The sequence below is a fragment of the Tachysurus fulvidraco genome, chromosome 6 (genome assembly GCF_022655615.1).
Source record: "Tachysurus fulvidraco isolate hzauxx_2018 chromosome 6, HZAU_PFXX_2.0, whole genome shotgun sequence".
NCBI classification, from domain to species: Eukaryota; Metazoa; Chordata; class Actinopteri; order Siluriformes; family Bagridae; genus Tachysurus; species Tachysurus fulvidraco.
The window spans coordinates 23,224,913-23,240,134 of record NC_062523.1 but is presented as its reverse complement, the minus strand read 5'-3'; the positions used below and the strand labels follow the sequence as shown (position 1 = coordinate 23,240,134).

Below are 15,222 nucleotides of genomic sequence, written 5' to 3'. Positions count from 1 at the left end.
TTGTTTTTCTTTATTTCTTGTCTCTGTTTGGTCAACAGTTTTTATTATTAATTATTGTGCAATAAAAGTATTTTGTATTCGTATCAACGTCTCCTGCGTTCAGTGGTAACGAACCTGTGTGCTCTATTTTTGGTATAAATTTACCCGTTTATAGAAATGGGGTGGCGTAGTCTGCTCTAATTCTTAGTTGTATATTGTGTCAATTCTTGCCTTCTACCGCCCCGCCACATTTTCATGATGATGAATTCATCAAGAAATCTTTTCACATAATTTGCCCTCCTGTTGTCCAGATGGTCAAGGCTGAGAGGGGGAGGTGTTATTCCAAAGGGTTAATCTCTAGAACTCATGCAGCCTTAATATTGCTTAGAGTCTAGTATGTGGAAAATTTCAACTGTATATGGAAAATAGTCTAAAAAAATAATAAAAGAATAGTCACCAATCAATTCTCAGAAAATTAGAATATTACTTAAGACCAATACAAAGAAAGGATTTTTAGAAATCTGGGCCAACTGAAAAGTATGAACATGAAATGTATGAGCATGTACAGCACTCAATACATAGTTGGGGCTCCTTTTGCCCGAATTACTGCAGCAATGTGGCGTGGCATGGAGTCGTTCACTCTATGGCACTGCTCAGGTGTTATGAGAGCCCAGGTTACTCTGATAGTGGCCTTCAGCTCTTCTGCATTGTTGGGTCTGGCATATCGCATCTTCCTCTTCACAATACCTCATAGATTTTCTATAGGGTTAAGGTCCGGCGAGTTTGCTGGGCAATTAAGAACAGGGATAACATGGTCCTTAAACCAGGTACTGGTACCTTTTGGCACTGTGTGCAGGTGCCAAGTCCTGTTGGAAAATGAAATCTGAATCTCCATAAAGTTGGTCAGCAGCAGGAAGCATGAAGTGCTCTAAAACTTCCTGGTATACGGCCGCGTTGACCTTGGACCACAGAAAACACAGTGGACCAACACCAGCAGATGACATGGCACCCCAAACAATCACTGACTGTGGAAACTTTACACTGGACCTCAAGCAATGTGGATTGTGTGCCTCTCCTCTCTTCTTCCAGACTCTGGGACCCTGATTTCCAAAGGAAATGCAAAATTTACTTTCATCAGAGAACATAACTTTGGACCACTCAGCAGCAGTCCAGACCTTTTTGTCTTTAGCCCAGGCGAGACGCTTTTGACACTGTCTGTTGTTCAAGAGTGGCTTGACACAAGGAATGTTACAGCTGAAACCCATGTCTTGCATACGTCTGTGCGTAGTGGTTCTTGAAGCACTGACTCCAGCTGCAGTCCACTCTTTGTGAATCTTAAGATTATTTTCTAATTATTGCATAAATTAAATGATTCTTTCATGGAATATTATCTGTAGGATAAATTTAGTCCTGAAAACATATGCCCAGGATTTATCCAAAACATTTCCCTGAGGAGAAAGAAAATCTATTACAAACAACAAACAGTCCCCAACCGAGAATATGTTCCAGCAAGTCGATCCTTACTTAGTGCAAGACTTTCAATTGTATAAGCACTATGTAACAAAGATTAGTGATAAGTGAAGATTTTTAAGTACATCATTCAAGTCTCAGATAGCGTCATGCCCTGTTCATCATATTTTATTATATCCAGGTTGTGGTTTTCAAGACTTGTAGAGATCAGTTCTTCAGTAATAAAATTAAGACTAAGGTTATCCAAAACCAAGGCAGGTGAAAGATCAATAAAAGATTGAATAATGTCCTAGGCAAATCTGAAATGAAAAATTGAATGTAAAGATTTTAGACATTAGCAACTTTACAAGAAGTAACAACAAACCATTGCAGTAGAAGACACTGCTGGAGAGGCCCAATAGATCCACAGATAATGCCATAAGTTATGTCCTGCATACTATTTTGTCACACCTACACATGAGGCAAGAAAACTATGCAGGTCTGACGCCCAAAAACGTCACTATGGCAGTAATTTTCAAATTTGTTTAATTTCATCCAATTTTGTTGTGATTGATTATTTTAACAAAAATAAGATTTTGTATCGTCACTGCATGAGGCTTTTATTTGAAAACTGACTATCGCTTCTCAAAGTTCTCTTAAATGAGCGATACTGTGTCTTCTCCTATCATACCCGAATGGGAAGCGCAGACATGTTTCTTTTATTTCAATCTTTCTCCTGTTATAATAGGTAAAATGTTTGTATACACATACACCAACAAAGAAAAAGAAGAAAACGCACTATGTATATGGTGTTTAGATTGTGGTTCAGAAGTAACAGAAGTGAAACTTAATCGAAAGTTAGCGATATATTTTTTTTTTTCATGGGACAATTGAACCACGTGGATTACCATGGCTGAATATGCTGCTAAAGTTATATATTCTAATGTTGTTGGGCTGATTTCCCTGTAATTTGAGCTGGTTGCACAACCTAACATTTTGAAATATACATTTTACTCTCTCACTCTCTACCACTTTATCCGAACTTCTTGGGTCACGGGGAGCCTGTGCCTATCTCAGGCATCATCGGGCATCAAGGCAGGATACACCCTGGACGGAGTGCCAACCCATCGCAGGGCACATACACACTCTCATTCACTCACACACTCCAGACAATTTTTCCAGAGATGCCAATCAACCTACCATGCATGTCTTTGGACCGGGGGAGGAAACCGGAGTACCCGGAGGAAACCCCCGAGGCACGGGGAGAACATGCAAACTCCACACACACAAGGCGGAGGCGGGAATCGAACCCTGACCCTGGAGGTGTGAGGCAAACGTGCTACCCACTAAGCCACTGATATACATTTTATAATCGCTTAAATAGTGCCTCCTAGTGCAATTTTTTTGACAGATATGGTGACATTAAATAGGAATTATTAAAATATTCCACAGTGAAATTGACTGATATTTATTTTGCTTATAAGATCTTATGAGATGGTTTTTATCAACTAACATCTTAAAATTATAATGGATTGAAATGGTGCCCCCCGGTGCAAATATTCTGCCAGATATGCAGAATTTGAAAAGAAATTTCATAGTAAAATTGGATAATCTTTATTGTAAGCATAGAGTAGATCAATACAAAGTGATCTGAGTCAGTTTTTTCAACTAACCTATTAAAATATTCATTTTATGATTGATTAAAATGCGCCCATTGTTGCAATTATATTTCCCCACACAGTGGTTTGGATAGGAATTATTCCACAATAGAATTTGCTGATATTTATTTTGAGCATAGAGTAAGTCATTATGAAGTGGTGTGAGTAAGTTTTATCAACTAACAGTTTAAATGTTCCATTTTGCCAGATTTGGTAAATTTGAGTAGGAATTAAGAAATTCAACAGTAAAATTGGCTAATATTTATTCTGAGCATAGAGTACTGTAGGTCATGCTGAAGTGATGAGTGAGTTTTATCAACTAATAATTTGAAATTTCCATTTTAAAATGGATTCAAAAGTTCCTCCTAGTACAAATATATTGCAAAATATGGTGATTTTGATTAGGAATTTGTAAAAAAAAAAAAAAAATTCCACAGTAAAATTCATTTGGTTGTTTAATAAAAATTCTTCATTGTTTACAAAGCCTCTGAGGATTACAGTATATTCCACAACAGTGGTTAGAGTAAATTCTAGTTATACTTATGTCATGTATCTATAGTATATAGCTTCATATGAAGCAGTAGGAGACTCCTTTTTGTTTGGGTTCACTACAAAGGATTCTAAATGGACATTCAGTTATCGTGTACAGCTCTGTGCTCCGTCTGTGTAGATTTCTGCACAGTAGCTTAAAGCCTACAGCTCTACACTTTCTGTTTCATTTCTGACAAAAGGTCAAAACTGGTCCCTAGTTCTAACTGAGATCATAGACAACCTTAATACAACACATCTTAAAAAAATATTATATAAAATCTTAAATATCTGGATTGGGTAAGTTCATTATGAATACAAAATCAATATTTAAATAAAAGTTTTCTAGGAACAGTAGTAGACACCAAAACTCTCTTCCAAAGATGATGAGATATGAAGTTAAAAATGACCAAACCACATTAATTTATATTAACATTATAATATATATTATATTTATATTAATGTATTTCACTACCAGGAAATCTACTAAAGTGGAAAAAAGAGAGACTTGTTATATGACATAGTACTTTAATTGTTTATGCCTTTTCTTCAAGCATGGGCATGCAATAGGGTGTGTGCATATGCCAATTTACTTTCAACACATTTCATTTTAAGCACAAAAAAAAGTACAAAAAACAAATTAAAGGAAAGGTTTTGTCAAAAAATTTGAATGGCTAATTTTTATATAAAATGGTATAAAATGTATATGATGTGCATCCATTATATAAATCAATAAAGATTTGCTTGTGTTCTGTAGAATTCTTCCAGCAAAATTAACAAAATGAGTATGTGCTTGTATAAATCACTACCTGAGTCTTAACTTTTACATTCACATTTCAGGTCATGTAAAAGTCTTCTTTGATCATCTATGCATAATTTGATCTAGGATCCAGCTCATTCACTATTTCAGGCTGCTTCTGCTTAAGGATTTTATAGAATTCTGCTTTGACAGCTTTTCCTCCTGAGTCAAGACAACTGTACAGTATCCTCATTTTTTTCTGTGGTGTTGTTGCCTCCTTGATATCATTATACAGTTCATCTCTGATGAGTTTCTTGGTAAGTAGAGTGTCTGCTATTTCCAATACCAGAAAAACTCTCTGTATAAGTATGTCTCTGTGTTTATCTACAAATTCAGCACCTAAAATAGATATAAACATTAAATTATAATAAGGAACACCGCATAAATCTTTCTACTGAATTACAGTACATTTTATTTAAAAAAAAGTGTCAATTTTCCGATTTGTTTAAAAGAGTTTTCTTAAGAATGTTTCAAGGTCAGAACTTCTTTCAGATTTGATTTGATAAATAGTGTTCAGTGAAGCAAAAACTAACTCTAATATTGTAATGTACAAATTGACCTGCTGGAATATAGCACAATCTGAAATATTTACCTTTATCTTTTTCTGCTGGATCTGCTTCTTTACTCTCAGCTAAGGTAATAAGACAGAAAAAAGATTCAGTGCAAAAAATCCACTGACTTATAAATCATTTTAGATGAGCCTGAACTTGCTATGACAGACTGAAATTTAGGCCAATGCTTTCTGTCAAATTAGAATATAAAAATAAATTTTTGGCTACCTGTAAGAAAGACCCGACGAGGTTCCCACACCTCCTGGCCACTTTCATCTAACAGACCCAATGTGAGGTCTTCAACCTTGTTATTAAGGATCACCTCAAATGTGATGTGATGGTTAGGACCATAGTCACAGCCAAATGTCTCAACCTAAGAAAAACAAAAGATAGCTAAACACACTTCTTTAATGTGTAAAGAAATCTTTCTCCACAAAAGGAATTGTGGTTTACCTTTGGCTGGTAAGAATAAGGCTTACAGAGTGGTCTGTATTTTTTACCAGGGGTCAGCTGACACAGGGAGCTGCACTGAATGTAGGTGTTGGACGGATTTAATTTCCGTACCTACATGGTCAAGCAGAATAGTTAAAAAAACATTGAAGTGATTAAGTTTTAACTTAATTTAATTAAAAATTTGAGGTAAAAAAGAACAATTGTGTCCCATTTTGTTCACCTTAATACTGCCTGAAATTTCAGTATATTTTAGAACTTCATGTGTGAACAACATCTGGAAGAAAACACTAAAATGCTAAAATAAAAAGTTAATTAAAGCAGATTAGTAGCTTACCTCTTCAACTGACACATTTACTGGCAGCAAATGAATGTGCAGTTTTTTGCGCTTTTCATTATAAAAGAGAAGGACTTGGGCATTGATGGGCTTTTCAAAGAACCACCTTTTTATTAACAGGCCAAAGATGGAGAGACCATGAACTTCAAAAATCACATGTGTGCTTGTTATATTCAGGGGCTGAATGATCTCAACATTACCCTCACTGAAATGTGCCACAGACAGTTCAAACTCATTTTTACCTGAAGCATAAGAAGAAGGAAAAGTAAGTTATTTTTAAAATTGTTATAAAGTGTCATTAAATACAACAATGAACCAAAACATTATGACGAATGACAGACAAAGTGAATAGTGTCAAGGTCTGAGATTGGATTCTGTAATAGATATTATAAGCAAACAGTTGACAATGAGAAGAATTATAGCAAAAATTATTGTGTGCATCTTGTCAGTGGTGGTGAGTACCTAATGATAGTGGTCAAGGGGAGACATAACATGAACCAAAGTCTTACTGATGCCCAAGGGTAAAACAGTGCTATCCTATCTGGCCCAAAACAAAAAAGAGCTGCCATGGCACAAGTCACAGAAAGTTTTATAGTGGTAACTGAATAACCGTGTCAACACCCTGCTGTGTATGGAGCTGCGTAGATGCAGACCTGTCAGAGTGCCCATGCTAATCCCTGTCTACTGTCAAAAGCACCTGCAAAGAACACAATAACACCAGAACTGGGCCTTGAATCAATGGAGGGATCAATGGATCAAACTTTTACATTGCATGGATGACTGGGTATGGGAGAATGGGAATGGTATTTTGTATTAATTATTTATGTAAAATGTGATTTGTATTTATCTTTTATTAGGTTGATTATAATCATAACATCATAACTTTAAATTAACTTACCAGTAGGTATCTCACAGTGTGGAAGGTGCAGATAACGAATTGAATCTTCGGAGCAGTTAATGTTATACAGGTGCCCTGCAGGCATGAACTGGCTCATGCCATGCAACTGACTTTTGTCCCAGGGCACTACTGTGTACAACACTTCTCCACTCCCTTTCATCTCAATGGAAATGTTGGTCATTTTACAGAAAAACACACCAGCATGAGAGCACAGAAACCTGCAGAGGAAGAGATATTGCATGACTGTTTTTATTTTGTAATGGTAACAAAAAAAATGCAAGAGTAATGTAAAAAATAATTTAATTATTTTGAAGGACAGAATAAAATATGCCCATGTTGTACCTGTATGCACTACTGTCAGTACAGTGTTGAACTAATTCAGGATCTGTGGCTGCTGAGTGCTGTTGAAAAGAGAAAAAGCACACTGTAGCATCTACTTACAAGTATATTTCATAAACACACAGCTTTAAATTTAGTCTCTGGAGCCAATGGGCTGAAAGACATAAGGACTTAATAAAGTACAGTTGAGGCCAAAAGATTACATACATCTCAGTTTTTCATAACTCCACCTACAGTGGTGTGAAAAGTGTTGGCCCCTTCCTGGTTTTTTATTTTTTTGCATGTTTGTCACACTTTCAGATCATCAAACAAATTTAAAAATTACTCAAAGATAACACAAGTAAATGCAACATGCAGTTTTTCAATGAAGGTTTTTAGTATTAAGGGAAAACGTGAGCTTTCCCCCTTAAACCTAATAACTGGTTGGGAGGAGTTATTGACAAGGGAAACTCAAATCTGTGAATATGCCCCAACTTTACTTAAGTCCAGTTTAGGCTAGTAACTAATAGGCCTATGCTGTTATACTATATAGTTTATATAGAATTAAGTTAGCATTAGCAGAGTTGTTTGTTTTGCAGCACTGAGCAGTTATTTTACGTAACTTTATAATAAAAAACAGTACAAAAGCATTTCCAGATGACAAATATCTGGACATGCCTAGTAGTTCATGTTAATTATTGTTTTCTAAGAACAGAATGTCAAGTCAATGACATCCCAATCAATGATTAAGGCTGCAAAATCAGCCACCAGCACTTACATAAGGTTATATGTTATATGTATAAGGGCATATGTTATTCTGCAAACATGTTAATCACATGTTAATCCTATTTCTGTAAAATGTTTGTGAAAATTAAATGTAATGTAAATCTCCAAAGACATTCTGTACAGATACCATATACTTTGACAATCAGTATAAACTGTACTTGCTAATGCAAGGATTATGTGTTTGTATTTTTTTCCACACCAAGCCATGCCTCTCCATAAGCCCCTCCCCATAACCAAAGCCCCACCCCAGAATATCACTAAGCTGAACTCAAAAGTTGGCAGCCCTGCATTATATGTGGGTGGGACAGGACCCACCCACTTTTTAAGACCAATAATATTGGACCTACCCACTTTTACCGTCTCTATTCTGCGCATGTCTTTTTTTTATTACTTTCCAAAGCGCCGCCAGTCGAATCCATTCTGTTTGAGGAATGCCCTAATAAATTACCTACAGTAATTACCGTGTTTTATCTACAGCATTGACCACGCTGCTGCTTCCCGAAATCCATGGGCATCGGAACCATTATATGTGTGTGGGACAGGACACGCCCACTTTTTATTTGCTTCCGACGCCCACGCCCGTGGTGGTTGATTAATGAACAGCAAACATCATAGACTATTGCTTAAACTTATAGAAAAATACACTTATATTAAATTACATTAATGAAAATAAATATAATACATTTTATGGGAAATGTGTTGCACAACCGCCTGCGACAGACAGGCAAGATTAGCAGGCACCCTTTATATTTACTGTACCTCAGCGTGTTAAACATATCACTCATTTGGGTGCAAGGTTTACTGTTTAATACATTTTGCATTGTGTTTCAAGAGTTCTAATATAAGATTCACTTTAAAATATTGCCTAAAGATTCTAGGCCTTACTGACACAGTTACAGAGGCTAGAATGAAGGGTTTTTATTTCCGTCTGAGTTGTTTACCTGATAAACTGATTACATACATTGCTGTATTTAATGATGGTAGCTAAACAACAACTGAGGGTCATAGCCACATGTCTTGGCTTTCACCAAAATAAAAAATGAAGTCAAAAGACTCAAAAATGGATTTTGTATGATTATTTTTCTACGGACATGTCCGTCCATTCATGTTTTTCTTGTTTATTTGTTTACTGTATAACTTTGTATAAAAGACTGCATGCTTAGTTCAAAAGTCCTATAACAAAGAGAACCTCTCTGCCTAGAAACCTGCTGTGAAAAAGGCCTGTAACTTGACACCCTGAGTTGTGAGAGTGTGAAAAGTTTGAGAATTGCGCAATAAAGTTGAAAAAAATTAATATGCGCATGCTCATTGCACAGCCCGCCCTCACCAGTTGTATCATGTTGCATCTCGCTGGAATCGTCTCCTTATTGGCTAAAGAGCTATGATGCTCGCGAAACATCAAATCGCTACTGGAGGGAGCAATTGTCAGTCAAAGGGAGGGTGTCCCACATAGAATGGAGAGACCTCATTGGCTTCTTAGCTGCCTATCTCTGCACCACAGGCACTGATTGGCTCATGAGAGGGCTTGTTTGATTCGTTAGACCCTCGACTACAAATCTGATGCGTGAGTGTAGTTTCGTAAGCCTTTTTTTTTTATACATGGAAAAAGTAAAAAAAAAACCTGCCTTTTTATAATACAAATTTACATTTTAAAAAATGTTACTGTAACCTGTGACTCTACCTGTTAATTTTCACACATATTTATGTAAAATGTGATTTGTATTTCTCTTTTTAGGTTGAGTATAATCATAACATTATAACCTTAAATTAACTTACCAGTAGGTATCTCACAGTGTGGAAGGTGCAGATAACGAATTGAATCTTCGGAGCAGTTAATGTTATACAGGGGCCCTGCAGGCATGAACTGGTCCATGCCAAGCAACTGATTGTCATCCCAGGACACTACTGTGTACAGCACTTCTCCACTCCCTTTCATCTCAAAAGAAATGTTGGTCATTTTACAGAAAAACACACCAGCATGAGAGCACAGAAACCTGCGGGAAAAGACATTACAAGACTATTTTTATTTTGTAATGTTAACATAAATAAAGCAAGAGTAATGTAAAAAAAATTCATTATTTTGAAGAACAGAATAAAATATGCCCATGTTGTACTGTACCTGTATGCACTACTGTTAGTACAGTGTTGAACTAATTCAGGATCTGTGGCTGCTGAGTGCTGTTGAAAAGAGGAAAAATCACTCTGTAGCATCTACATACAAGTTTATTTCATAAACACACAGCTTTAAGATTAACCCAATGGGCTGAAAGACATAAGGACATAGTAAAAGTACAGTTGAATCCAAAATATTACATACACCTCAGTTTTTTTTATAAATCCACATATAGTTGTGTGAAAAGTGTTGGCCCCTTACCTATTTTTATTTATTTATTTTTTTTGCATGTTTGTCACACTTGAATGTTTCAGATCATTAAATTTAAATTTAAATTAGTCAAAGAGAACACATAAACACATGCAGTTTTTCAATGAAGGTTTTTATTATTAAAGGAAAACAAAATCCTTTGAGCTTGCCCCTTAAATCTAATAACTGTATGGGCCAACTTTAGCAGCAAGAACTGCAATCAAGCATTTGCGATAACTTGTAATGAGTCTGTTACAGTGCTGTGGAGGAATTTTGGTCCACTCATCTTTGCAGAATCTTTGTTGTAATACAGCCACATTAGAGGGTTTTTAAGCATTTTGTTTTTCTTCAGCCATTCAGATGTGGACTTGCTGGTGTGTTTTGGATCATCGTCCTGCTGCAGAACCTAAGTTTGCTTCAGCTTGAGGTCACAGATGGCCACACATTGTGCTTCAGGACATTTTTTTTGTATACAGCAGAATTCAAGGTTCAATTTATCACAGCAAGTCTTCCAGGTCCTGAAGCAGCAAAACAAACTACCACCACCATATTTTACTGTTGGTACGATGTTCGTTTTCTGAAATGCAGTGTTACTTTTACACCATATGTAATGGGACACACACCTTCCAAAAAGTTAAACTTGTGTCTTGTCAGACCACAGAGTATTTTCCCAAAAGTCTTGGTGATCATCAAGATGTTTTCTGGCAAAACTGAGATGAGCCTGTTGTTCTTTTTCTCAGCAATTGTTTTTCATCTTGGAATTCTGCCCATGCAGGCCATTTTTGCCCAGTCTCTTTCTTATGTTGGAGTCATGAACACTGGCCTTAACTGAGGCAAGTAAGGTCTGCAGTTCTTTGGATGTTGTTGTGGGGTCTTTTGTGACATCTTAGATGAGTCATCGACGCCCTCTTAATAAAAAGGCTAATTTTGGCTGGCCAGCCTTTCCTGGGAAGGTTCACCACTGTTCCATGTTTTTGCCATTTGTGGATAATGGCTCTCACTGTGGTTCACCGGAGTCCCAAAGCTTTAAGAATGGCTTTGTAACCTTTTCCAGACTGATAGATCTCCATTACTTTCTCTCTCATTTGTTCCGGAATCTCTTTGGATCTCAGCATGATGTAGCTTTTGAGGATCTTTTGGTCTACTTCACTTTGTCAGTCAGGTCTTATTTAAGTGATTAATTGATTGTGAACAGGTGTGGCAGTAATCAGGCCTGGGTGTGGCTAGAGAAAGTGAACTCAGGTGTGATAAACCACAGTCATGTTTTAACAGTGTGGGCAAACACTTTCACAGTCCACACACACACACACACACACACACACACCACACACACACACACACACACACACACACACACACACACACACACACACACACAACCAAAAAATCTGAATGAATGCACTTGACTTATTAATACTTTTTTCTTTACATAGTTGAATGTGCTGACAACAAAATCACACACGAATTATCAGTGAAAATCAAATTAATTAACCCATTGGAGTCTGGATTTGGAGTCACACTCAAAATTGAAGTGGAAACACACTACAGGCTGATCCAACTTTGATGTAATGTTCTTGGGCCAGTTGTTCAAAAAATCTAATCTGGATCAAAATGATCCGGATTTGGAAATCCCATTTTTTCCTATTCAGGGTCAGGTAATCCGTATTACTTTTATGCCGGTTTTTCAAAGCAACATTGGATTGGATCACCCTTATCCAGATACACCGTTTTCAAAATTGCCACATCCGGATTACCTGTCCTCTAAATGGGACAACATATTACAACATGGGCTACCAGCTATGTAAAGAACAGGTAGAAGAGCCAACATGGGGTCACTGTAAGAGTTTTTTATTTTGAGACAAAACCCCAAAATAACAAACTTCCACTTCCATTCATAATTTCTTTTATGACCCCTCATCTGAGTCATAAAAAATAAATATACATTAACAAATACATTGTGGATATTTTGAAAACGTCTTAAATTAAAATGGGTAAATGTACAATAAATGGTGGGCAGTCGTGGCCTAATGGTTAGAGAGTCTGTCTCGTAACCCGAAGGTTGTGGGTTCGAGTCTTGGGCCGGCCACGACTGAGGTGCCCTTGAGCAAGGCACTGAACCCCCCCAACTGCTCCCCGGGTGCCGCAGCATAAATGGCTGCCCACTGCTCCGGGTGTGTGTTCACGGTGTGCGTGTTCACTGCTGTGTGTGTGCACTTTGGATGGGTTAAATGCAGAGAACAAATTCTGAGTATGGGTCACCGTACTTAGCCGTATGTCACTTCACTTCACTAGTTAACAAAATAAAGAATGTTCAGGGTTCTTTTTCATCTGAGGAGCTCTGCTTTTAGGAGGTGGATCTGAAGTTTTGTTTTAAAATTTTGCTTCAATAAAAGTATATACACTAAATTATACAAATGTATTATTTGACCCATTTTAAAGTACTACATTTTCCTCCTGGAATCCACCTTGAAATCCTACCCCCCTGTTGGGATCAGGATAATCCTGTTTTTTTTGGATCAAAGTTATCCAAATCCTACTGACCTAAGTTTTGAACAACACAAACTGAAGGTTTGGTCCAGATTTAAACTAGGATTGGATTTCGTCGGATTTCAGATTCCTTCGTTCCCGTTTGAACAACCCATTTTCAAGATCTGATCCAATCCGATAAGGCTTTTTCTTTTTCAAAAACCCTTATGAAGAAAATTATAACAAGGTCCGTGACGTCGCCCGGTATGGCGCAACCGGGGCCCCACCCTGGAGCCAGGCCCGGGGTTGGGGCTCGCATGCGAGCGCCTGGTGGCCGGGTCTTACCCCACAGGGCCCGGCCGGGCTCAGCCCGAAGGAGCGACGTGGGGCCGATCACCTGTGGGCCCACCACCTGCAGGAGAAACCGTAAGGGGCTGGTGCAATGTGGATTGGGTGGCAGTCGAAGGCGGGAGCCTCGGCGACCCAATCTCAGGACACGGAATCTGACTCTAGGGACATTGAATGTCACCTCGCTGAGGGGGAAGGAGCCTGAGCTGGTGCGGGAGGTTGAGAGATACCGACTAGAGATAGTTGGGCTCGCCTCCACGCACAGCTTGGGCTCTGGAACCCAACTCCTCGAGAGAGGCTGGACTCTCTACTACTCTGGAGTTGCCCGCGGTGAGAGGCGGCGGGCTGGTGTGGGCTTGCTCATAGCCCCCCAGCTCAGCAACCATGTGTTGGAGTTCACCCCGGTGAACGAGAGGGTCGTTTCCCTGCGCCTTCGGGTCGGGGGGAGGTCTCTCACTGTTATTTGTGCTTATGGGCCAAATGGCAGTGTAGAGTACCCAACCTTCTTGGCGTCTCTGGGAGGGGTGCTAGAAAGTGCCCCGACTGGGGACTCCGTCGTTCTACTGGGGGACTTCAACGCTCACGTGGGCAGCAACAGTGACACCTGGAGGGGCGTGATTGGGAGGAACGGCCCCCCCGAACTGAACCCGAGTGGTGTTCTGTTATTGGACTTCTGTGCTAGTCACAGTTTGTCCATAACAAACACCATGTTCAAGCATAAGGGTGTCCATCAGTACACATGGCACCAGGACACCCTAGGTCAGAAGTCGATGATCGACTTTGTGGTTGTTTCATCTGACCTCCGGCCGTATGTCTTGGACACTCGGGTAAAGAGAGGGGCTGAGCTGTCAACTGATCACCACCTGGTGGTGAGTTGGGTCCAATGGCAGGGGAGGAAGTTGGACAGACTTGGCAGACCCAAACGTACTGTGAGGGTCCGTTGGGAACGTTTGGCAGAGTCTCCTGTCAGAGAGATCTTCAACTCTCACCTCCGGCAGAGCTTCAACCAGATCCCGAGGGAGGTTGGAGACATTGAGTCCGAGTGGACCATGTTCTCCACCTCCATTGTTGATGCAGCCGCACGGAGCTGTGGCCGTAAGGTCTCCGGTGCCTGTCGTGGCGGCAATCCCCGTACCCGGTGGTGGACCCCGGAAGTAAGGGATGCCGTCAAGCTGAAGAAGGAGTCCTATCGAGCCTGGTTGGCTCGGGGGACTCCGGAGGCAGCTGATAGTTACCGGAGGGCCAAGCGAGCTTCAACCCGGGTGGTTGCAGAGGCAAAAACTTGGGTCTGGGAGGAGTTCGGTGAGGCCATGGAGAAGGACTATCGGTTGGCCTCGAAGAAATTCTGGCAAACCGTCCGGCGTCTCAGGAGGGGGAAGCAGTGCCCTGCTCACACTGTTTACAGTGGGAGTGGGAATCTGCTGACTTCGACTGGTGACATCCTCAGACGGTGGAAGGAGTACTTCGAGGATCTCCTCAACACCACCAACATGTCTTCCATTGAGGAAGCAGAGGCGGAGGGCTCGGTTGTGGACTCGTCGATCCCCCAAGCTGAGGTCACTGAGGTAGTTGAGAAGCTCCTCAGTGGCAAGGCACCGGGGGTGGATAAGATCCACCCTGAGTACCTTAAGTCTCTGGATGTTGTGGGGCTGTCTTGGCTGACACGCCTCTGCAACATCGCGTGGCGGTTGGGGTGCCTGTATGACCTCCCTACAATACCTGGGCATGCTCCTGATGAGTTATTTGGATGTTGTTGTGGGGTCTTTTGTGACATCTTGGATGAGTCGTCGCTGCGCTATTGGCGTCATTTTGGTCGGCCGGCCACTCCTGGGAAGATTCACCAGTGATCCATGTTTTCACCATTTGTGGATAATGGCTCTCACTGTGGGTTGCTGGAGTTCCAAAGCTTTAGGAATGGCTTTGTAACCTTTTCCAGACTGATAGATATTAATTACTTTCTTTCTCATGAATTTCTTTGGATCTCGGCATGATGTGTAGTTTTTGAGGATATATTGGTCTATTTCACTTTGTCAGTCAGGTCTTATTTAAGTGGTTTCTTGATTGTGGCAGTAATCAGGCCTGGGTGTGGCTAGAGAAATTGAACTCAGGTGTGATAAACCACAGTTTAAACACTTTTTCACACAGGGCCATGTGGGTTTTGACTTCGTTTTCCCTTGATAATAAAAACCTTCATTTAAAAATAACATGTGTTTACTTGTATTATCTTAAATATTATCTAAAATTTAAATTTTTTGATGATCTGAAACATTAAAGTTTGACAAAAGTGCAAATA

The 15,222-nt window shown here is 39.6% G+C and overlaps 1 protein-coding gene across 3 annotated transcripts in view; it reads right to left on the bottom strand.

The window, feature by feature from the left end:
• Positions 1-3,523: 3,523 nt before the first annotated feature.
• LOC113639774 (MORC family CW-type zinc finger protein 1-like) overlaps positions 3,524-15,222 on the bottom strand; it is a 29,956-nt gene continuing 18,257 nt past the window's right edge. Inside the window, exons 19-25 of one of the 3 annotated variants that reach the window (XM_047814993.1) lie at positions 9,873-9,931; positions 9,530-9,747; positions 5,752-5,993; positions 5,418-5,528; positions 5,193-5,337; positions 5,006-5,044; positions 3,524-4,752 (exon numbers count right to left, since the gene is read on the bottom strand). In XM_047814993.1, the coding sequence (XP_047670949.1) occupies positions 4,481-4,752; positions 5,006-5,044; positions 5,193-5,337; positions 5,418-5,528; positions 5,752-5,993; positions 9,530-9,747; positions 9,873-9,931 (1,086 nt within the window). In that variant the 3' untranslated portion in view covers positions 3,524-4,480. Of the gene's footprint in view, positions 4,753-5,005; positions 5,045-5,192; positions 5,338-5,417; positions 5,529-5,637; positions 5,994-6,649; positions 6,868-6,991; positions 7,051-9,529; positions 9,748-9,872; positions 9,932-15,222 lie in introns of those variants that run through there. The other 2 variants (XM_047814992.1, XR_007140802.1) reach the window with 2 other exon arrangements.